Below are 23,730 nucleotides of genomic sequence, written 5' to 3'. Positions count from 1 at the left end.
TACATAATGAAATTTCTTATCACTATTATATTTAAAACAATCAACATTCATATCATGGAAACTAAACATTCGTTAATTACCACGTCACAAAATGAACTACATAATAACACCTATTCTAAATAGTCTTATACAACCAACAATACTACTTCAGAATTACTTACGAGGGCTGTTCAAAAAATACGCGGACTGTTTGAATTGCGCGGCTCCAGTTGGTTCCAGGGTAATCCGCTTTGTGTCGCTAGGTTCGCACAGATCAGCTGATTACGACGCCATTTCCCGATTGCAGATATTTTCATTTGTGTATTAGCTACGCGGTTTTAAGTGAAGTGCGATTTTTTCGTTTGGCGGATTTCAGAATGAATGACCTGAAGGAGCAACGACTTGCTGTGAAATTTTGTGTTAAACTTGGAAAATCTGCGACTGAAACTTTTGCTATGCTTAACACGGCTTACGGTGATGTTGCTATGAATCGTACGGCATGTTTCAAGTGGCATGAACGTTTTAAGGATGGTCGACAGTCCATTGAAGATGATGAGCGTCCTGGACGTCCTTCCACCTCAACTGACGACCCACACGTCGATAAAATCAACATCCTGGTGCGGGCAAATCGATGTCTGATTGTTAGGGAGCTTGATGAAGAGTGTGGAATATCAGTTGGATCTTGTTACGAGATTTTGACCGAAAAATTGAAGATGCACCGCGTTGCTGCGAAATTCAGCCCTCAGAACTCGTGAGTTTTTGGCCAAACACTTGATCACTGTTCTTCCCCACCCCCCCCCCTACTCACCTGACCTTGCTCCTTGCGATTTTTTCTTGTTCCTCAAACTCAAAAGACCCTTGAAAGGAAGAAGATTTGAGACGATTCCCGAGATTAAGGCAAATGCGACGAAGGAGCTGGAGGACATTACAAAAGAAGCGTACCAGGACTGTTTTCAACAAGTGGAAACACCGTTGGGATAAGTGTGTGCGTTGGGGAGGAGAGTACTTTGAAGGGGTCCCAGACCTGTAACTTCTAAATAAAGTACATTTTGTTTTATGACGTCAGTCCGCGTATTTTTTGAACAGACCTCGTATTCTTGGTTGTAGTTGCTATATATAATACTTGAGAAACCAACTAAAAGCTTCAAAATGCAACAGAAGCTTATTATTATTCAGTTACTTTCATATATCATCTTTGTTTGTCAGTAAAGTGTTTTCCTGTTTAAAAGTTGAACAAATCTCATTGTGTTTTCTTGGTCGAGATATACTTTTCACACATTTCATACATTCTTAAAAGTTTTCTGTTATTGTGATCTTAATACTTCTGTTTCATCTTGCAATGTCACATCAACGAGAAGAAGAAAAACTAATTTTGTTATGAAAATATAATTAGATCATACTCTGTTAAAAAGTAATGATGTTTATCTTTATATCCATACATTTTTTCAATGACAATTAAAAAAAAAGTGTTCAAATTATAAGTAATATCACAATATATTTATACATTAACTACTACCTTTCATTAATCATGGATTAAGTAGACTTATTATATATTATCATGATGATTTTTATAATTTTTCCATCTCTTTTAAATCTTTAATGCTTTTCTATCAAATGCAATAAATGGCTAGTAATATGTCAAAATCATCAAACATTTTTGTACATTTCAATGTTGTTCAAACTAAGAAATATATATTTTTTAGAATAAAATAGTTAAAAATGAGTAAACGTTACTGAATTACCAAATGAAAGGAAAATTAATTTTGTATATTGTTCAACAACATGGTGTTTTAAAGAATGCACATTTAAAAAAAACATTAAACATTTTGTTGCAACTGGAGTTTAAAACATAACATGAAGAAGATACGTCCAAGAAAAATGTCTGGATGTAAGGATGGTATAATTTGAAACTTTTCAATATCAAATGAATTAAAACATCACTAGAAGTGAAGCATATAATGAAACTACTTAAAGGAAGTGGTCTAAATTTAAAAGTTGCAGCCAATATTTAATCGTTTTTATTATATCTTGAGAAAACACTCCAACATGAAAATGAAACAAATTACGAGTAAGTGAGGAAGTGATCTAAGAACAACAATTAACAGCATCAGTGACAGTTTCTGTTTCTGGTCCATTCAGTGCCCACGAGCTATCTGACAACAACTGCCAATAAAAAATAAATTCACAGGAAGTAAGATTGGGTGAATCTTATCAATAAGAAACTTAGCTGTACACCTTGCTATGAAATTGGAACTTTTGGAAAGGAAGGCAGGAATGAAAGTTTCTAAAGAATGGGCCAATAATGGAATAACTTATTTTGGTGAAAGTCAACAGCAACAGCTTCTGTCTTTGTGTAAAACTTTTCAATCACAGAGAAACTGTGGGACATAAAGCTGTGGTAAAATTATTGGCTGAAGCTGAGAAAGACTATTGAAAATGTGTATTTGAAAGCATTATCTTCACAAAACATATGAAGTAGCAAAAAATAGCAGCAACAATCATTTCATAATTTTGAATCTGAAATAGATTTACAAGAACTAAATGTAATTGATATGGGCCATATTATTCACTCAAAGAATACATGTATTAATGTTTTGAATCACATTCGTAATGAAATTAAAAAAAATACTGCTTGATATAGTTACTAAATTGAAAAGTAGAATTTCATTAATAATTGCTGAGTCAAATTGTTTTGTCAAAGTTTTCCCCTAATAGTGTACGTTCGAATCTATATCCTGAATAATGGAATGAATTTACTGATAAATTTGTTTTGGACTTGATCAAACTTGAAAATATTATTGCAAAATGATTTTTTTACTATTTATTCAATTGTCTTCAGTCTTATGGAATAAATGACAGCTACCTGAAAAGTTTTTTATTTTGTGTGGCATGTTGTGGTGCAGCGATGATGTTGGGGAGAAAAAGTGGAGTTAAAAAACTGATGAAAGACAAATTTCCATCTGTAATTGTGTGGCCCTGTGCTAATCACAGATTAAAACTGTTAGTTGGTAATACTGTAAACACAGACTTAGGGATCAACAGATTCAAAGCATTTATTGATAAACTTTATGTCTTTTGTTGCATGCTGCATAAAAATAGCATAGTATAAAAGTGTGTGTGCAAACTTGCTGGAGATTCAACGTTTAAAAATTGGCCAAATGAAAGAAGAGGCATCTAGTTTCCACTAACTTTCAGATGTTTGGGAAACCGTGAAGTGTTAGTGCAGCATTTCAAAGAAGTGAAGCATGCTTCAACAAGAGACAAAAAAAGAGCAATGTGCATATGCATATGAGGCTTTACAACAAAAAATTACAAACACAGAAATTCTATTTGATCTAAGATTGATGCATGAAGCTTTCCAATTATTATTCAAATTGAGCATGATATAGACTTGTACAAGGTGGATGAAAAATAAAAGCTCTTCTACAAATTTTTAAAAAAAGATGAATGATTCCAGGCCCATATTCACAGTAAAGATTCAAAAAAGGACCCTCTGATTAAATTGGAAGCTTTTTACAGAATGCTAAAAAAACTGATCAAAATTTGGGTGTTTATAATGAAGATGGTGATATAGCACAAAGTGGATTTGTTTTTGATAACAAATATTGGCCTAAAAACATTGATGCTCATTTAACATTTGGTGAGATGAAAAAGAAAAGCTAATTCATCTACAGCAACTTTTGGGAGATTGCATCTAATAATTTCTAAAGAATTAAGGAAAGCTTTTCCCCAACACAAAAAGGAAGCATCTGTGAGTAGATGAGACTCAGTAGGAGGCAGGAGATTGGGGGCTCCTACTATGATCAAATCCATGTAAAGCCACCAAACAAGTTCAGCTCTGATCCCAGCTGGAAGGATCATGGAAGAAGTTTCACCAGTCAATAAACATCCATTGAAAGAAACACATGTGTATCCAACCCAAAGGAATGACCATGGAAGCTCATGAACCTGAAAAGAAGAAGAAGGTAGGGCCTTCATGACTGCCTGTTGAAGCATAGAAAGCTGGGTCTGACTATAATTGGAATTGAAGAAAACCCCCAAATGATTAAGATACTGTGATGGGGATAATAAACTTTTTAAATTTTATGAGAAACCCCACTGAGTAGTTTTTCAAAGAACTAAGTGGGTGTGAATGACTGTGTACAGAAAGAGGCAAGCAATAGCCAGTCATCTATGCAGTGGGGAGTCCAAAGACTAAATGAGTGAAGATGATGCAAAAGAGTATACTACTTGACAAAACATATACAGAACCCAAGAAAGACTGAATGATAGTGCCTAGAACTAGAAGACAGAATCCTCATGGACAAAACGAAGAAAATGATGTGACACTAGGACAATTAAGATATGAAGATAGACACTCTCACATCAAATTTCATTATCCAAAGTCTCAGGACAACATCCTACTAGAGTGAAAGGTAGGACTGTATGGTGAAATGAGGTGTTTCCAGATAAATATTGAGCTGGGACAGATCTATGATGGCTTTTCAGTCTCCAGTATTATTGAAGACAACAAACAGGTGAGAGTAAAATCACATTTGAGTGGGCACCACCCATTTGATAGTCCTTTTATGTAGAAGGTTTTGAACAGACTTGACAAGACAATTGTACAAGGTTTGATCCAAACAATTCCTTGAGGAAGGAAGGAGATTTAGGAAGTGGACAAAGGGCAGAAATCTTGAGATAGAACCCATAGAACTCATGAAGTGTAACCAAAAAGACACATAAACTAAACATACTTAGAGAAAGTACTCTTTACTAATAAACTAACAAAACTTAGAAATATCTAGAGTTTACAAAGTACATAAAAATAATTGACCTGCAAAACTAAGAAATTTGACCTAGAACATAAAACAGTAAGTAATGCCTAGAATACAAAACCACTAAAGGAACTTAAACGATAAAACACACGTACATATAGAACTTATTAATCCATTAAAAAAAATAATAGGACAAAGGACACAAAAGAGCATGAGAATAAAGAGGGACTCAATCAACATTAATAAATTTAGACTCAAATCTGATTCCCAATTATACTAGAATGCCAATCAAGAAGATGAGAATTACTCTACAATAGTAGAGAGAGATAGAGGGTGCAGTATTATTAGTGGAGCATGGTCACATAATCAGCACATTTTAAAATAGCACAACACCGATGGAGCAGAAAATAATGGTGCTCTCTTAGCCAAACATTTAAGCAATGCTTGGAAGACAGTCCAGGATTAAGATAGATTTGGGTGAAAGAAAGGATAGATAGTTTAGGGAAGTGCAAGTTGATAGTCTAAAATGTTTGGTACCTTTCATTTCTCATTTACAATACAATACCAAGCATACAAATATTGAGTAACAATCATGTAAACGAAAACAACGCTATTTTTGCAACATTTTGTGAACAACTCAAATGGCTCTTCATAGAACTCATTCTTATTTTACTTGGAAAAGTGTTTCATCTGCCAGGATATTTTAACCATGTTGAATGAACCATCATAAATCTTAAGCCTTATTAACTCCTGAATTGGATACTATACACATATATACATACCCTAAACTTTTCTTTTTGTGTAGGTATTTGGATGGGGTAGTCGACGTAAAAATGCTGTGAGCAATGTTTGTCTCAACATTTACAAAGGACAGATAACAGCTTTGCTTGGACACAATGGTGCAGGAAAAACAACAACGATGAATATGCTAACTGGTAGGAGTGTATGATAGCATATTGAATCATAAAGTGAATGTTTTAAAACAGAAATATTGTTTCAAGTTATACTTTTAATTTTGTAATTTATGTTTTGGATGGAGGGAGTTTTGGACCTTATTAATAGTATAATGATCCAGAGATCTGCAAAAAATACCCAGAACAAGGTTCAGATTACAAATATGCGATAGTGTGTAGAGTTATATCAGGGTAATATTGAATTGAAATATATGGATCTGTGTACAAGTAAATTGATTTTACATTAGTCCAGATATTGTTAAGAGAGGTTCGAACATCATTTACAATGTAGGTCTACAAGAAATTACAGTAATGAACAAATGTTCGATCTTGCAGAAATTTTAAAGTAGAAAATAAATCGTTTGTGGTCGTTATCTAGAGTTGATGTTGAATTATTTTTAGTTGATAATTTTAAAGAACTTGCTCACAAAAAGTACAATATTACAACAACTGATCTAAGAAGTGGGATAATATAGAAATATGATTAAACTCCAATTTTCATTCAACCTTTTCCTCCTAACAACACAACAGTAAGTTTGAAGGATTATAACACTAAACACTGTAGTTTTAATATCCATAGTGGTACAGCACAGATAGCCTATTATGTAGCTTTGTTCATAACTGTAAGCTATGAAACATAGTCTGACATTCTAAGTATCCATGGTTGGCATAGCACATATAGCCCATTATTCAGCTTTGTCTTGTAACCTACTGTAAACTACGCAACATATAATTTTTTGTCCCTTTTTATTTTTGTTTTTAAAATGTACCTTTTCACTCTGTTTGTTCTTCTTTCCATTGTTCTGTTATGTATAGCAGATTTTCTCTCTCACTTTGTGGCCCGGCATGGCCAAGCGTGTTAAGGCGTGTAAGTCATAATCTGAGGGTTGCAGGTTCGCATCCCCGTCGCGCCAAACATGCTCGCCCTTTCAGCCGTGGGGGCGTTAAAATGTGACGGTCAATTCCACTATTCGTTGTTAAAAGAGTAGCCCAAGAGTTGGCGGTGAGTGGTGATAACTAGCTGCCTTCCCTCTAGTCTTACACTACTAAATTGTGCAAAATTCAAAAACAAAGAAACAAACAAGCAAACTCTCACTTTGTGCTTTTATGGTCATCTTGAAAGTTGTACAAAACTCCTGTACAAAATGCAAAATTGAAAATTTAGCAGTTTGTGTGTGTGTTTTAGTATTTTTTACCACTACTTTGCCCTCTGCTGATGGATCTTAACCAGATTTATCATGAAAGTTTGTTGAGTCCATGTAAAAATTCATGCATATTTGCAGTTTCACATTTTATGTTTCTTTCTAGTCTTTAGGAGAAATAAATCTGATTAAAGATGAAAGAGGGCATACAGAAGAGTTACAAGAAGTTTGAAGAAATGCAAAAATATATCAAAGAAGTTATCACTTTTAAGAGGATTATAATTTTTTACAGTAGGTGGCTGTGTCTTGTTAGAGATAAATATAAACAATAAATAGACAGCATGTAATTCATTTGTTTTAAATTAATATATTCAGAACAAGTCAAGAGCATGTACAAAAATTCTTTACAATATAGGATATCACAGTTGTATCTAAACCTAAATAATTCTCCTTTCTTGTCAAAATTCCACACAAGCGAGCTCAGTTACTTCAGAATCCAATTCACAAGGCAAATTATTTTTCTTTACTCTGTTTTGTACCATACAATTTGTGATACACTTATGTTACCCAATGGGTTTTGACAACTGTAGAAGAACTTCCTAACATGTTCTTTAACTTATGGAATGCCACATGCTGTGGTTGTTTTCACTTTACCTTCTTGGATAAACGCTTCTTGATCAAGTAAGTCAATGATGCAGCAACTTTCCTGTATATTTTGTGATAAACTTCCTGTAGCATCCCACTAAACTCAGGGACAATCTGACTTACTGCTTGATCGTTGGAACAGATATACCTTTTGTGCAGGATTCCTTCTCCATTTCCATGGCCATCTGTATGTTGGTTGCCCACCTTGTGTCTAACAAATTCCAAAACATATTAGCCAAAGTAGCACTTAGTTGATCTGATGATCAGACCTGCTGCCTTCACTTGTCTAAAAAGCTGTTTCTTCAGGTGGTCTTCCCATCTGACTGTCTGTGTCAGAATGTCATTGAAATAATGCTCAATGTTAGTGGTTTTATCATGCAACAACCTCCTCCTTATGCAGCTGAATGTTCTTGCTGAGTTTACTAACTCAAATAGCATCCTCTTAAATTAGTAGCATCTCACTCACGTCACAAATGCTGTCTTCTTTGTAAATCCTGTCTTCATCTGGATCTGCCAATAGCCTATACTGCGGTCAATCTTTTGAAAGAACCTTGTACCCTTTAGCTTCCAGAAGTCTTTTCAGAAGCAGTTTAAGCCATCTTTCTTCTTCATAATTACCACTGGTGAACAATAGGCTGAATATGAAGGCTCAATAATTCCAGCTTTTTACATTACCTGCATTTCCTGGTTTATCAGGTCACAGTTTCAGTCTTGCCTGATCTATCTGTGAAGATATCTGCTTACTAGCATAGTAGGTCTCATACTTCTTTCTTCCATTTGTCGTCAATTCTTCAATGATGTTGATATTTGTTATGCCTTCTCTTCATCCATTGATCTTTAGTGTAGTAGGTCTTCGTCTTCTATGGCAAAGTCACTGTCTTCTATTTTTGTGTTTATGATGGCCACACCTGCAACCTCTATATTTGCATTAATAACTGCAATCACTAGGCCTTCTTTGTTTCTTGAACTACTTCCTCAACAGGTTATTATGGTGGATCTTATTCTTTTCATCCTTTTGCACTTTATAGTCCATTTTATTGAAAACTTCTTGTACTTCACAAAATGTTCTTTCTATTTCAAGATGAGTTTCTTGTTATCTGTGGGCAGCAGAACTAAGATCTGTCTGATTTTAAAATGTCAGTCCTAGGCCTTCTTGTCATAGAAGCTTAAGTTTGGCTTCCCATACTGTACTGCATTTATAGATTGGGTTCAATACTTCTTTTTCCTATTGTCTGGTGCTTGACTTTCTCTCAGGCACTGTTCCAAAGTTCCTGTAGTGAAGGTTCTTTCTTCTGTGTTTCCTTCAGCTCCTGTGACCTACATTTGAGATATCACATTTCTAGACTTGAGAGAGCTTAATAGTTTGCTCTTCTACCTTTGAGCTCTTGTGATGACTGCAGATACCTCATCACAGTATAGAATGCCCACCTTTGTTCTTGATATGAGAAACTTTCTCACTCTTCTATTAGTTAGCACTCAAAGATGTACCTTGCCTGTCATCTGGCCATTAAATAGTTGATCGGTTCTCACTGCTGCACTACTGCACCCAATGCCTCATAGAACATTCACTTTATTGTGTGTGACATCGCCTTCAGATGCTGGCATGTTGTGATTTGTTGCTACCTACCAAGCTTTGCCACATGCTCAATCACTACTGGCACTGTTGATCCATTTGCTAATTTGAGCTGTCTATCAAGCATGCATTGATTAATCATGGAAGTAGCACTTCTTTTTTATGGTGAATCTGATGAGTTATCTTGATTCTGTTTCTTCTAGCAATGTACCCTCTTTTATAACAAATATAGAATTTGTCTGTTAAGCTCTTATCACATTTAATTGAAATATGTTTCTGGTCATCCACCCCTGGTTTCAACTTTAACTGGTTATTCTTAGATTTGCCAGTTATACACCTTCCAGGAGCTTCCTTATGCTGTTTTGTCAGCTTGTTCATCTTATCCATGTCATTTGATGCTCTCTCCTTTAGGAATAGTGACACATCATTTGAGCATGTAATCATGTACTGTTCGTGTATTAGTAGATCTGCCAGTCACTCAGAACTATTTTCACATTTGGCCATGTCATTCAATCGTGTAAGTACTGCCATAGAGGTGCCACAAACTAAGTGTAACTTTGTCAATGTCAAGTCTGCCTTCTCTAAATTTTTGGCAAAATACTGTACATACTGTACAGTCACCTTCGTTCTAGTTCTGACTTTGCATAAATCTTTCATATCTCCCCAGGAAAACATCCATGTCATTTTACTGTTTCATGAGCTTTGGAATCTCATTTTGTGCTTTTATTTTCTATATGTCAAGTTTCTGATTTCTTTGTTCTTTTCTTCTTTAATTTATGCTCTTATTTTCTCTCTACTTTCTATGCTTCTTTTAGTCTTACTTCCCCTTGTCTGTCTCTTCTACTCTTTCTCTAGTTCTCGTTGTTTTTTAAACAAACTCTTATAGTTCACTGTCTGTAAGACTGAGACGCTTGGATCTTTGAATCTAGTTATCATAGTCAATTGACATGTTTAAATAGCATGGTTGTGAACTTCAATAATTCTACCACCACTACAGCTGTGCATATATAGGCCAACTTATTTTGCAATATATAACAGAATATCCAAATTTATAACATTTCCTACATTGTTTTTATTTGCCAAAATTAATTGAAAGCTGATTTTATTTCCTTACTATCATACTTGTTTCATATCTTATTTACATAAAAACACTCTGATTGCATGACCATCTATTCCTTTCTCAGAATTTATTGTTTCTTTGACGCTTCTAAAGACGTAACCAGTTTACCTATTCATGCAATAATTTAATATCTTATTTTTAAAAAGAAGATTATTCTGATTGATTGAAGTATACTATACTGTCAGTTGATTGCATTATTACTTAACAATTGAAATTTCAAATTCACAATACTAAGCTCATTATAGTTTCTGAAATTTAAGATGATTGATTATTGTTGCTCTTAACTGACCAATACTTTAAATAACATTCCACTGATATAAAACATACGTTTCAGTGGTGAAGTATAAAAATATGACTGTGGAATTGATCACTACTGCATTAAAATCCACTTCACCACATCTATTCATTCATTATCTGGTGATATATTCCCTACAAAAGGTTTGCAATAAGGACGCCTTGTCCTAAGCAAACCACACCTCTGTGTTGCTTTCCATAATGCATTGTATGTATAAAAATGTGTATACAGTTTCTCAGTACGTGTTTCAGTAGTCTAGTTGCACAGAAATGCATAGGTGCTGCATCTGGTTATTGGATCAGTATTTGTGTGAAGTAGAATAATTGCCAATTCCATTCTCCACCTGTTTAAGAAATGTAAACATGTCACCTTTGTCATTTTCCCTGACCAAAATCCTTCTTTATTATGTTCTTTACCATTACCAATAGCCTGGCATTCATAGATTCCTACTTGCAAGACTCTGTACTTAGCACAGCTGAGGTGTGACTTTTACTAATAAAGTTGTTGTGAGGTATGACTTGTTGCAGGTTCCTTTCTAGATCAAGGTGGTTCCCCAAACTGATACATGTTCATATGTTTGGTGATGTCATTAAGTGTACATGATACTTCTGTTTAGAAAATTCTAAATCTCTAATCTGAATACACTTTTATGGTCTTACAGTGTAAATATTTTATATCAAAAAATTCTGTTATAAAGCACTTCAAAAAGTGGTTAAATATTTTATGGTATTACACTACTGGTGATATGGCAAATAATAACAAAATGTAGTTTTGACATATGTTGTTTTACTGTAACTTGTAATTGGGATATGACTTGATGATTTGCCCATTCAAAATTCTTTTAATAAACCATTTGTATTTGTCCAATGCTACTGTTACTACATTGTAAACAGTATTTCTTTCTACCAATTCAGAAATGGTTAATCTATAAAGTACTTCCACACCAGCACAAAGTGAAAGTAGAGGTGGTTAGAATCTACCACATTTTTTTTCTCCCAGAAACCATCTAAACATTCAGTATCGTGTCTTCCACCTCAGCCCCATAGTTGATGAGCCAGAGCAGCAATCAAATGTTGTAATTTCACTCAAGCCCATGAAAGTGTTCTATATATCATTATCTTTAGCAGAAACTGTAGTTATTATGAAGCATAAAAAGTAATGTCATAAGAAAGATTAACCAAAATATCTTCTGATTTTTAAACTTTAAATTACCACCTTGTTTCTGTGATATCCACATGTTGTATCATATTGAGTAATAACATTTTTTTCTTTTTCTAATACTAATCATTAGAACTGATAAAAGTAATTGGGTGGAATTTACAGTAGAAAGAATTAGTGAAATTTATTTCATTATTAATGGTATTTTTGTCCATTTTTTGCGATTCATATGTGAATTGTTAATCATGCATCCAAAACAGGTTAGGAAAAGCAATATTGTATTAAAAACTTGCATTAAAAGAGATCACAAAAGTAAATAAATTAACTGCAGTTTTGTGATATTCAAAATGGTATGCTGAAATGCAGTACTATAATGTTTGTTCTATATATTTGGGAAGGCCATCTGCTTATTAAACCAAGAAATTGTACAGGAATTAAAAGCAACTAATTCTGAGTTATGGAAATAAAAATAGTAACAGAATTAATGTTAAAATTTTATTTGGCCAGTGGCCAAAATTTAAAAAACCTTTCATATTTTTATAGCTTTGCACAGCAATCATCAGTGAGTAGTCTTATAAGAAAGAATTAACCATTCACCTCTGTTTAATTGGTGATAATGCACAGTTGTGGAAAGAAATGTTGACTTCTCATGTAGAATACTCATTCCAACATAATAGGTTACAATGAGTTAATCATTTCCTTATAAAACTACCCATGAAGGTTTTTGCTCCTGATATGGTAGTGTAAAGCTACTGAAACATGCATTCTTTTCATTTCGGCCTTTGGCCAAATAAAATGTTATTGTGCATTTTAAAGTTAATTCTGTTTTTATTTCTAAAATTTATTGCACAATTTACTGTAAATCAATCTTATGGGAATAAGTTTCGTTTTGAGAAATAATACCTGTGTACCTGCTGCTTAGCTTAAATAAAAATTAACTTGACAGTGTTTATAAACCACAGGTCTATTATTGTGGTAAAGTATCATATCTTTTATTAATTTTCACTTTGTTCCTAGTTTCTTTGAAAGTATCATACCTTATATGAACTATAATTGTTTTATAGTCCATCAGCATAAGTTTTCTGCAGTAGCTTTTTCATAAATTCTGAAAAATGTCATAAAATTCTTAATTACAGAAGGTGTTTACAAAGCCAGTATCTGAACTGTCAATAGAGTGATTCGTGTAAAGTATTGTATTATCACAAGAAGGAACGTGGATATGGCATTAAATTGGATTTAGAAAATGGCACTAGGTTCCTTGCACAGAAATAGATACAGATTAGGCTGATAAGCAGTACAGTGCTTATCTAAGAGTTTGTTCACTAGCCAGGTATTCAAGTGTAGATCCAATTTTCAAAGGTTTATCACGTGATATTCTTGCAGCATCTATTTTGTTCTTGTTTACAGAAACAATTTCACAATATTTATGTAGTGAACATACAAAATTCTACCTTTTAGTTTATGTGACGTTTGTTATTGCAAAGAAATATTTAAAAAACTAAACTCTGTTAGTACCTTTTGGTGCTACCACTGTGCTTTAAGGTAACTTGTAACAGTTATTTAGATTCAGTAAAATATGTACTCAATACCTATGGCATAAGATATGATATGAGAATTGTTATGGCATAATTATTATGGAAAATTAAATATACTTTAACTGAATATTTCAAATTTTCAAAAAAACAGCAGCAACAGCCAGTCCTATTCCCTCTCCACCTCCAAGTTCACTGTATTATAGAGCTTTACTATCTCTGCTGCCAACTTTGTAGTCAAGCATAATATTTGGAAAGCAATGTCTTGAAATTCTGCCATTAAGATTTTTTCCCCTAAATCTACAAATGTACAAAACAAGTTGAATGTAAACTGTGCATAGGACTCCTACTGTAGTACAAAGGTATAACCAATCTCTGGGATCACTTATCAGACATAAGTTAAAGTTATTATTATTATTTGTAGTAGTGTATTAAATAGCAAACCCATTTAATGTATGTAGTTTCAATGTAAAAAGAGTACGATTGCAATTTATGAATTTGCTACATTATTTATTTATTGAATACATGTAAATAAATAGCATGCACTTTTAATTTTATTTAAAGTGTAAAAACATGATTCTTGTTCGCCATAACATGTCTTAAAACTACATTTTAAGTTTTATTTCATGTCTTAGGCATAAAATAGAATTTCTAATGTGAACAAGCTACTGCAGTGTTGTCATCAATAAATTATACAAATTGGTACTAACTTATGTTTAATCAAAAATCTAACATGTAGGTATGTCTACAATTTCACTTTTGTGTCCAAGCTCATGGCCACCATCCTTGTAAAATCTTGGTCAGCGTTAAGTTCTCAGCCACCACTTCCATTGTACCTGATCTCATCGTTGTTTACTAAAACTGTTAATTATGAATTTTCTGAAGATACCATACCTCAACAAAAGCTTATCAATTAAAGGATGCCATTAGGACAAAATATTTAGTCAATTCCTTAGAAGGCACAATCTACTACAATATTCAATATAGGTGTTTAGATGGATGCTGTATCATAATTGAACATAATTGAGACAGTAATTTGCTATAATGGCTATTACACCATTTCCACACAATAGTGGAATGCACTTACTTTGGTTTCTTATAGACTTATAACACTGCTTTAAAATATAAGGAGAATAATTCATAATTATTTTTGGTACTTATGTATTTTTTTTAGGGATTATTTGGCATTTGTGTTTAAACTTCACATAAGAAGTAAGCATAAAACCTGGGGTTACTCAAGTTTTGGGGGGGGATTTTTGAATTTAGTGACTTAAATCCTCGCAATCTTGCCAGGGACTCCAAATTTTTTTTTACTGAATTTACATTCTGTATTATCATATTCAAAAGTGTCTACATTCCCTTCTTAAAAGTTTAAAACATAGTGCAAGAGATTCATAAAACTAAATATTTGTATGAACATATTTGTTATTATAAATGTTATTTTAATTTATACATTGTTGGATACACAATACTGTTTAGTGTAAGAGTTAATAATTAAATATTATGTTTATAACTTATTTAGGTTTCATTTAATTGTTTTGGAATTGAGCGTTAAACTGCACGAAGGGTTATATGTAATCTGTCCACCATGGGTATCAAAACCCTGTTTCTAGTGGAGTGAGTGTGCAGACATCCTGCTGTGCTACTGGTGGGCTTTAGTTTTCATAACAAGAATGTTAAAAGTTAATTATTTTTATAGAAACAGTTATAAGAAATTATGTTATGTAACTGGGTACAAGATGTACAAGTTATTTTCTCATTGCTTTAATTCTTTATTATTACACCATAGCATCTCATAATTTATAAAAAGCTCTATGCTTCAATTGAGGAATATATATATTTAGATAGACAATCTAGGAGTCAAAATTAAGTAAAGTAAGTCAGAAAACATGAAGTTAGCCAGCATGTGAGACCTTATCTTAAATGGGTAAATTCTATAGTGTGATTCAGATTTATTGTAACATCAGAGATAGGATAAATAATTTGTCTTGTCAGTTGAATTCTAAAGTAATTGAATTGGTCTGTGTGAACATTTGTTATAGAAAAATGAAGAGGCAATCATTATAGCTCTAGACACAAGAAAAAATTAGTAAAGAAGTTTAGTTCAGTCAGAAAGTTAGTGAATATGAAGAGAGACTTCGTGATTGTTAGTTTAGCCATAACAATCAATATTTCAAATGAGTTTCACAGTTTAACAGAGATAAGGAAAATAATCTGTCTTGTCAAAGAATATTCTAAAGTAACTAAATCTTTCTGTGTATGAAAAATAGACAATTATTCAAAGTTCTGAGTACTACTGTGGTAGCTCAAAGGGTAATGTAAGTGAATTTATTGCAGATTGTATAGTAAGAAACAAAGTAGTGAAAATAATTTGTCTTGTCAATTCTAAAGTGATTGAATTAGTTATATGGACTTTTCACATGAAAAGAGAATTATTTAAAGTGTTAGATAAAAATGTGACATGCTATTGCATAAAGAAGTTTTTGTGCATAAATTTGACTTGGTTTGAATATATATATATTATTTTAGAATAAGTGAACTCTGTGCTGTACATTTATTGTTAAAATTTATCACCAACAAGTCACAGACACCTATTGTAAAAGAACTCCAACACACATATGTAAAACCCTGACAGGCATACTCTTCTGTGTCTTAGTGCATCAACATAATACTGCAGTAAAGGTGGTTCTGCATTGAAAGTGTAAGCAATTAAATTGGAAAACAAGCAGCTTTCTATTAGCTTTTTTATAGAGATTTAAATGTGCTCACGTAATTCATTGAGTATCACTACTGTAAGAAGAATCAGAGGATATAAGTGACTTCTCTCACTATTCCATAAAGGTTTAATACAATCATGAAAACTCCAGAATCCTCCTCTATAAATCTCAAGATTTGGAAAGCTGATTTGCTTATGGAATTCTGAAATTGTAATAACTGGAATTGTAACTCTGATAACAAATGCTGTTTTTTTTATGTCAATAGAATGTAGTACTGTGCAATAGCTGTATATTTTAAAATATTAATTACATACTTCATTTTACCTTTCTATTTGCCCCCAGTGCCACAGCAGTAAGTTTTGGACTTATAATGCTAGATACCTATGATATCAATTATGTAAGATATCTAGGTCATTAAATTTGTGTATGTTAATTTTAACAAACCTATTTTAGCATTGTAAAATCCTTCTCATAATAAATGATATAACACAAAGTAAATGTCATTTTATTATTGTTCTTATATGCAGCTGGCAAACCTGGAGAAGCATATATTGAAAATAAGTGATTGATATAATTAATATATATGTGTGGTGATTTTGTAAAATTAAAATTTAGTACACAGTTCAATTAAATGATTTAGAATCAGTTTTCTATGCATTGTTTGCCTTCAAATACAAAATGTTTAATCTTAAATCTTCAAAATTTGTTTAAATATTTGTTTAAAGAAAATACTTTTCCCAGGTCTCTTCCCACCAACAAAAGGAACTGCTTATGTCAATAGTTATGACATTCTTACTGACACTAAAAAGGCACGACTGAGCTTGGGGCTGTGTCCACAGCACAATGTTCTTTATGATGACTTAACTATTGAGGAACACTTGAAATTCTTTCTAGTAGTAAGTTAAGTTTATTCAAGATTCATGATTTTACACACCTTGGTAAAATTTTCTAAATTTTATTACATGATTGCAAGTGCAATAACAGTCTATGTCTTCAGATTGTATTTTTATTTTGCAATTACCCTCTTGTCAGAAGCTATCAATAATCTACAAATTATCAGTTAATTAAATGTTAATAAAGTACAAAGTTCAGACCAGGTTGAATATAATAATAACTTTACTTGATTTCAATTTCTCAAAATGAACCAATAATGGTAAATAAACAGGTAAACTATTAAATTTATATGTAGTGTACACTTTCTTACTTGTAATAATAAGTGTTTATTGTTATCTGTATTCTTTTATCTCATTACAACAACTTTTAAATTCCTATGTAGTGTACATCTTCTTACTTGTAACTGTAAGTGTTTACTGTTATGTGTATTCTTATATCTTATTTCATCAACACCTACAGGTTCCAATATTTAATATTATTTTTAAAATGCAGTGGTGTTTCTAGAATTTTTCATCTGGGGGACAGTAGGAAGTGAAGAATTAGTTGGAGGGTAAAGAGAGGGTGCATCAGAAATGGAGTCAAGCATTATTAAATGCAAAATAAATAGTTTTATTTGCTATTAAGAAGGGTCTACTTTTTAATTATCAAAAAAATTCAAAATATTCTCATGCTCTCTTTGTGCAGCTTTACAGTTTTCTGAAGTTGTTTCAAAATACTGGTAAACCCACACTATGTCTTGTCTAATTAGAGGTAATTATTTTAGTTCAAGTTTAAATATATACAATTACATGGTCTATCCAAAAACATTAACATTTTCATGCCATTAGGAGTTACAATGTAGGGAGAATCTAGAATTCTTATAAGACTTAACTGGATTATCCTAGATGGAAAGGGTAGTCTGTTGAGAGGATAGATCCCTCCAGTGCTATTTCCTTACCTTCTAGATGCATTTATTTATAATCAGTTAAAACCAGTTATCTGTGTATAAGGCTTTACCTGTAGTAGTTTATCTTTCATATACTTATCAACGACACTTTGACTTTACGTTATAAAAAAAAACATTCAATAAGCACTAAAACACTGAAATTTTTGTAAAGTTATAATAAGCAGTATAAAATTTTTAGAAAACTAATGCTTCCCTTGTTCTTCTGTAAATTCTAGTAATTTTGCAGGTGAGATTTCTAACACTACTCAATTACCTGTTATTATATTTCCTATACATAATTATTCATAGTTAAAAGGATACTTAATGAAGGATGTTAGAGAGGAAGTAGACAGTGTTCTTCAACTTCTGGACCTTCAGAATAAAAAGAGTGAACTAGCCCAGAAGTTATCTGGTGGAATGAAAAGAAAATTGTCCTTGGGAATAGCAATGATTGGAAAATCAGAGGTAATTGTTACTCAATTTAAAAAACATAGGTAAGATATTTAACATATTTTAGAAAATTAACATGTAATAGTAAAATGTTTTAACATTTTACTGTTTCTTCAATTTACATTTTGATGGAAATTTTGTAGGCATTAGTAAGAAGAAATTATTTAAACCTTCTTAGGAATTTGTAAAGATTGTGTGTGGATGAATGAAGTTTACCAGATGTTACTTCTCTGCTATAACAAAGCTATGTAAAGTAACTGAAATGATAGATATGTTATGAATCCAATAAAATATTAAACATTATTTTTCCAATCTATTATGAGATAGAGATTGGTGTTTTAACAGTAACAACTCTTCATCATTAAACACCAAAACACCTGAAAAACATATTACTTATGAACAATTTTTTTTTTACTCTTACTTATAAAACATAAAATTTTTGTACAATTTTTGTGTATTTTTAAATCTATTTAGTTTTTAAGCTATTAAAATGTTACATAATTTAACCCTGAATTTTCACAAATAAGTAGTAAATCATATTATTAAAATTAATGTTGTTTTCCCTTTTCTTTCACATTTCAAGCCTCATGGCACAGCAGAATGTCTGTGGTCTTAAAACACTTGAAACTTGGTTGGGATTCAATACTGGTGGTTGACATAGCACAGATAGCCCATAGTGTAGCTTTGTGCTTAACTTCAATCAATCATGTGGTTGAACTGTAGCTCAAAATCCAAATTGTACTGAAAGAAATTTTGATATAAGTTAAAAGTCATCAGTTCTGTTCCTATGGAAAGGAAAACTTTGACATGATTAAAAAACATTATAAAGAAGTTATTCTAGAGCAAACAGTATGTGACCACATTTTTAGAATCAATCTCTGATTACAATCCAAGTAGTAGTGAAATATTTCGTGGAAAATCGTTTTTTTATTTCATAATGGAATGCTTTTAAATCAAGACACACAGTAGTGTGCTTTGTGGCTGAAAAAACACACAAAAAACACAACCTGCAGGACAAACTATGTGTCATTAAAAGGAATCACACTTTAGTGATTTTCCACCTTTTGTATCTTGGACTGTGGTAATCCAAGCTATCAAATACTTTCACTGGATTTTTACTAATGGTCTTTTACTTCACATAACAAATTTTAAGGCAATACACTAAGAAATATTTGACTTATAACATCTACGAAATTGAATGAGTTTCTTCCTTTTTTTCTTTGCATCAAAAGTACAGAAATTTCATTTGATAGAAAAATATACTTAACTTTTATGGATTTTTTTTCAAAGTTGAAACACTGATAGCTCTTTACAACCTAGAATTAAAGTCTCATTTCATATAAATATAAGCCACATATGTAAAGTTATTCAAGAAAAATTACTCAACTTTTTGCACACACCTACGTAAAAAGTTATGTGAGCTATCAATCTAACAGTTTTTATTATAGCTTCACCTAAGAGTGAAAGTGGAAAGTTTTAACTTTTTTGTTATTCAGATTAAAGATGGCCAATTTAGAGCAGTAAAACTACATAGGATGAAAGCATGTGCACATACATAAGTATTGGTTATGCCAAGCAAACTAGATTGTCAGTTTCTAGCTCATGTTTTCAAAAGAATCATATCAGTGTATCATTATTATTATTATTTGCTACCAACTTTAAAGCACAAATATACTAAATTTTATGAAATCTTCCTAATGAAAGAGCTTTTAGTATCAGGTGATATTAGCTCAAGCAAGTAGCAAAAATACTGATGCTTGATATAGGGTGATGACAAGAAACTGTTAATTTAAATTTCATTACATTAGTATAAAGGAATCTATTAGCATTGTTTTAGAAAGGAAAAATTTACCACTATATATTTTAAAGAATCTGATTGGAACTGTAAAATAAATATCTATTTTGAATAATAGGGGTGCAGTCCTGAAACTAATGTTGGTTATTATTGAGTGACTTTTACTTACTTGGTGTGATTTGTTAGCATATATTAACAAAGAATCATTATATTTAATCAAAAATGTCTTAGATGTGAAAAAAGTGTGGCCAAACTGGTAGTTACATTTATAGCGTTAATAAAATTTACAGTAAATTTCTATTCATTAGTTAGCCAGGCCACATATTTTGTTTTTACCACCATCATTCCCAAAGTCAAACAAAAATGTGGCCTGGCTAACTATAAAAGGAATATTTACTGTAAAGCTCTTATCAATGTGTAGCTACCAGCTTGACAAACAGTTTTTATTTCATTTCTTTAAGTAATACACTGAATACTGTTTTGGCTGTATCTATTTTTCGCAGCTAAGGTGTTTTAAACTCATTTAAAACGTGAATTATAAACCAAGCACTAAAGAAGAACTGCTGTTAGCTGACGATATCTTTGCCCTCCAAGCAACTCTAAATTTATTCTGTGATATTAAATACCTTCAAGATTACAATAGTGTTGCTATGAACTAATGCTCAGTCAAACAGAAAACTTTTACCTTCCAGTTTCACTAATTTTATGATATTTTGTTGGACACCACATATCTTTCCACAATATATCCTGGTCACATACTTTAATCTAAATCAGATTATTTTTTACTATTCAATCTTAGTCATTCTTAGATTTTTGTAAACTGTAACAAAATTGAACAAAGGAAACTATTTAACATTATTCATTTATAGTTCTGGTTATGCATGTATGTAAAAAAAGTAAAGATTTCAGATAGATCAATACAGCTTTAGACTTTCTATGCAAATATATGAAGTGGACGATGTTGAAACAGTTTGGTATATTTATTTGGACTGGATGTTCATACTTAAATGAATAATGTTTCAAGACAATTCAGAATACTTTAGGTTGATGTGTAGTGAGTATAAAATAAACATTTTTATAGTTATTAAGTAAAATAATTAATTATAAAAGTAACTGTTATTCAGACCAAATCTTTCCATTTTTTTAAAAAAAACATTACTATTTGTAGGTCCTCATATTAGATGAACCCACATCTGGTATGGACCCCAGTGCCAGACGTGTTATCTGGGATGTTTTACAGAACATCAGACAGAGTAGGACCATCCTATTGACTACTCATTACATGGAAGAGGCTGACACACTTGGTGACAGGATTGCTATCATGGCTAAGGGAAAAGTTCAATGTTGTGGCTCACCGATGTTCCTAAAGAAAAGATTTGGTATGTAGAATTATAATTGCATGTACAAGTTTTAGTACATTTCAATGTCTTAGTTAAATTGGTATTGTAAGTAATAAAATAATTAAAATAAACTAAAATTTGTGCCATATATAGAAATTTATAAATTTTAAATTTCAAAGATTTAAATGGTACATGTTGTACCCTACTTATTTTACTTATGTGTTCTCCTAATGGTGCTATAACTTCCAAGAAATTCCTCAATATTAAAATAATTGTTTATTTTAACAACAAAACTGATCTACTCAAACTTTCATTTTAAAAAATATTCTTTTATCACTAAGTTGTGTTTATATCAAACGATAAGCCAGTGAACTTGAATAGATACCTTTTAACTAACATGTTTCTTAGCTCTTATATTTTGTTCAAATAATTTTGCTTCTGGCCATGAAGGCAAAATGTTTTACTTTTATCTATATGAATCAGTGAATTATCATATAATTATAATTTGCCTGTCGTTACCATTTTTGACCGAGACTATGACCTTTTATAAAATACTACAAAGAAATGAAATAATATTCATTCCTGCCCTCACATAACAAACCAAATATCAGTTAAAGTGGCCATTAAAACAATGAAATGTTGATAAAATAAACATTAAAAAGATTGCATCATATTTTTATTTATAGATCATACACATGTACATATATATATATAAAAGACATATTTATTTATTTAAGTATATTATAATAAGTTACTTCATTTTAACATTTATGCTTTGCTTTTTGTCAGAACAATGACAGGAGACATATGTCCAAAAAGTTTTACTGCAATACCTAGAGTATTCAGAAGATGGACTAAAGACTTAAATCTCAAACCTCACTGAAAAAGTACTTTTATAAAGTGACACTTCTTTACCTTCTGGTACTATTGCAAACCCTAATCCAGTGCTTTAATTAGTTGTCTATTTTCCCATTAAAGTCCACACAGTCTGGTTCAGTTACTTAAGAAAACTGTTTGACAAGATGAATTATTCTTCCTGTTCTGTTATCACAATAAACTCTCTGATAGTTTTGCTTTAAAATAACCACTATAATAGTTGGTTACAACAGTTGTATTCAGAGCTTTAAATAAGTTTTTTTTTAAATCATAGATCACAATCTGTAATAATTTCATATTATAGTTCACCACTACACACTCTTTGTGGCTGAATGCATAGTCATACAGTCTATATATATATATTTAATTATCTACCATAAACTACATTTTGGATGTGTATTTATAGCGTAAAATGGTCCATACACTAGGAGCCATTATGATACAATAATGCTCCATCAAAGTAATGAGAAAAACTTAGATTCTGGTAACTTGATGCAATAATACAACCAACTGCTAATTCACAGCAACTAAACTAAAGAATATATGATTTATAAACAGTTTCATAAACAAACGTGATAATTTATTGCTTCTAAAAATAACTAAATGTAACACTTTTTCTATAATTAAGCTATCTCAATCATAACACTCACATTAAGTTTATAAAAGAAACAGTTGTGTATTTCTAACAATATTATACAACACTCGTGAATGACTTTATGAAATTTCTATGCACATATGCGACCCCACACATATTTATTTATCTATATATTTTACTGTATACATCTATCTAAACATTATATATCAACATAAACACTAGTAGTTGTAGACAAACTGCCTATAGTAGTTGCCATTACCATGGTAACCTCCACAAGTTCTAACTTTATAATACTGACACTCTAATATATTATATTTAAGAGTCTTCAAACTCAGCATTTTCTCAGCATCATTGAATAAGTAATTACTTCCAGGAATCAGCTAAACTAAGAATTAGTTATTTCAGCCAGGTATGCAGTCACTACAATGTATATCAATATACGTTTAAGCCAGTCTAGTTAAGTACAAAAGTCCACTATCTAAGATGGCTGTCAATGACAGTAGTCAAACTATTATGATACTTTTTTGCATATGTGAGTCAATCCATAGAAAAGTAAATACAGGATAATTTAGTGAAATAGAATTTATTACACACAGTTTCACAATAACTCAGTTTACATTCTTTGCTGATAAAGAACACAGTTCTCTTACTGCACAGGAAGAGTCATATGCACTTAAGTGGCAATTACAAAAGGAAGTGCATACATTTCATTGCCACTCAGTAGCTTGGAAAGCAAGAAATTCTACTCTCTTTCAGTTATTAATATTAAAATCGGTGACTCTCTTAACTGTAATTTACTCAAATAGGATAAGGAGGTCAGTAACAGAGTCTCAGTTAAGAATTGGAGTTGTTAATACTGCTCACTGATATATAAAGTTGATCAAGTCAAGCACTGAATCATACAGATTAAGAATCAGGTAATGCCATTCGTGTCCCTGAATCTATTTATTCCACGATGGCCCATCTGAATGTTTAAAAGAAAAG

The 23,730-nt window shown here is 31.7% G+C and overlaps 1 protein-coding gene across 3 annotated transcripts in view; it reads left to right on the top strand.

Annotated features, from left to right (window-relative positions):
- LOC143229740 (phospholipid-transporting ATPase ABCA3-like) overlaps positions 1-23,730 on the top strand; it is a 120,309-nt gene that overhangs the window by 50,520 nt on the left and 46,059 nt on the right. For all 3 annotated transcript variants that reach the window (XM_076462489.1, XM_076462490.1, XM_076462488.1), the window contains 4 exons: positions 5,542-5,671; positions 16,613-16,767; positions 18,000-18,155; positions 21,104-21,314. In XM_076462489.1, coding sequence (XP_076318604.1) covers positions 5,542-5,671; positions 16,613-16,767; positions 18,000-18,155; positions 21,104-21,314 — 652 coding nt within the window. The remainder of the gene's footprint in view (positions 1-5,541; positions 5,672-16,612; positions 16,768-17,999; positions 18,156-21,103; positions 21,315-23,730) is intronic.

The sequence above is a fragment of the Tachypleus tridentatus genome, chromosome 10 (genome assembly GCF_004210375.1).
Source record: "Tachypleus tridentatus isolate NWPU-2018 chromosome 10, ASM421037v1, whole genome shotgun sequence".
In the NCBI taxonomy this organism is placed as follows: Eukaryota; Metazoa; Arthropoda; class Merostomata; order Xiphosura; family Limulidae; genus Tachypleus; species Tachypleus tridentatus.
This window is presented reverse-complemented; position numbering and strand designations above follow the sequence as displayed.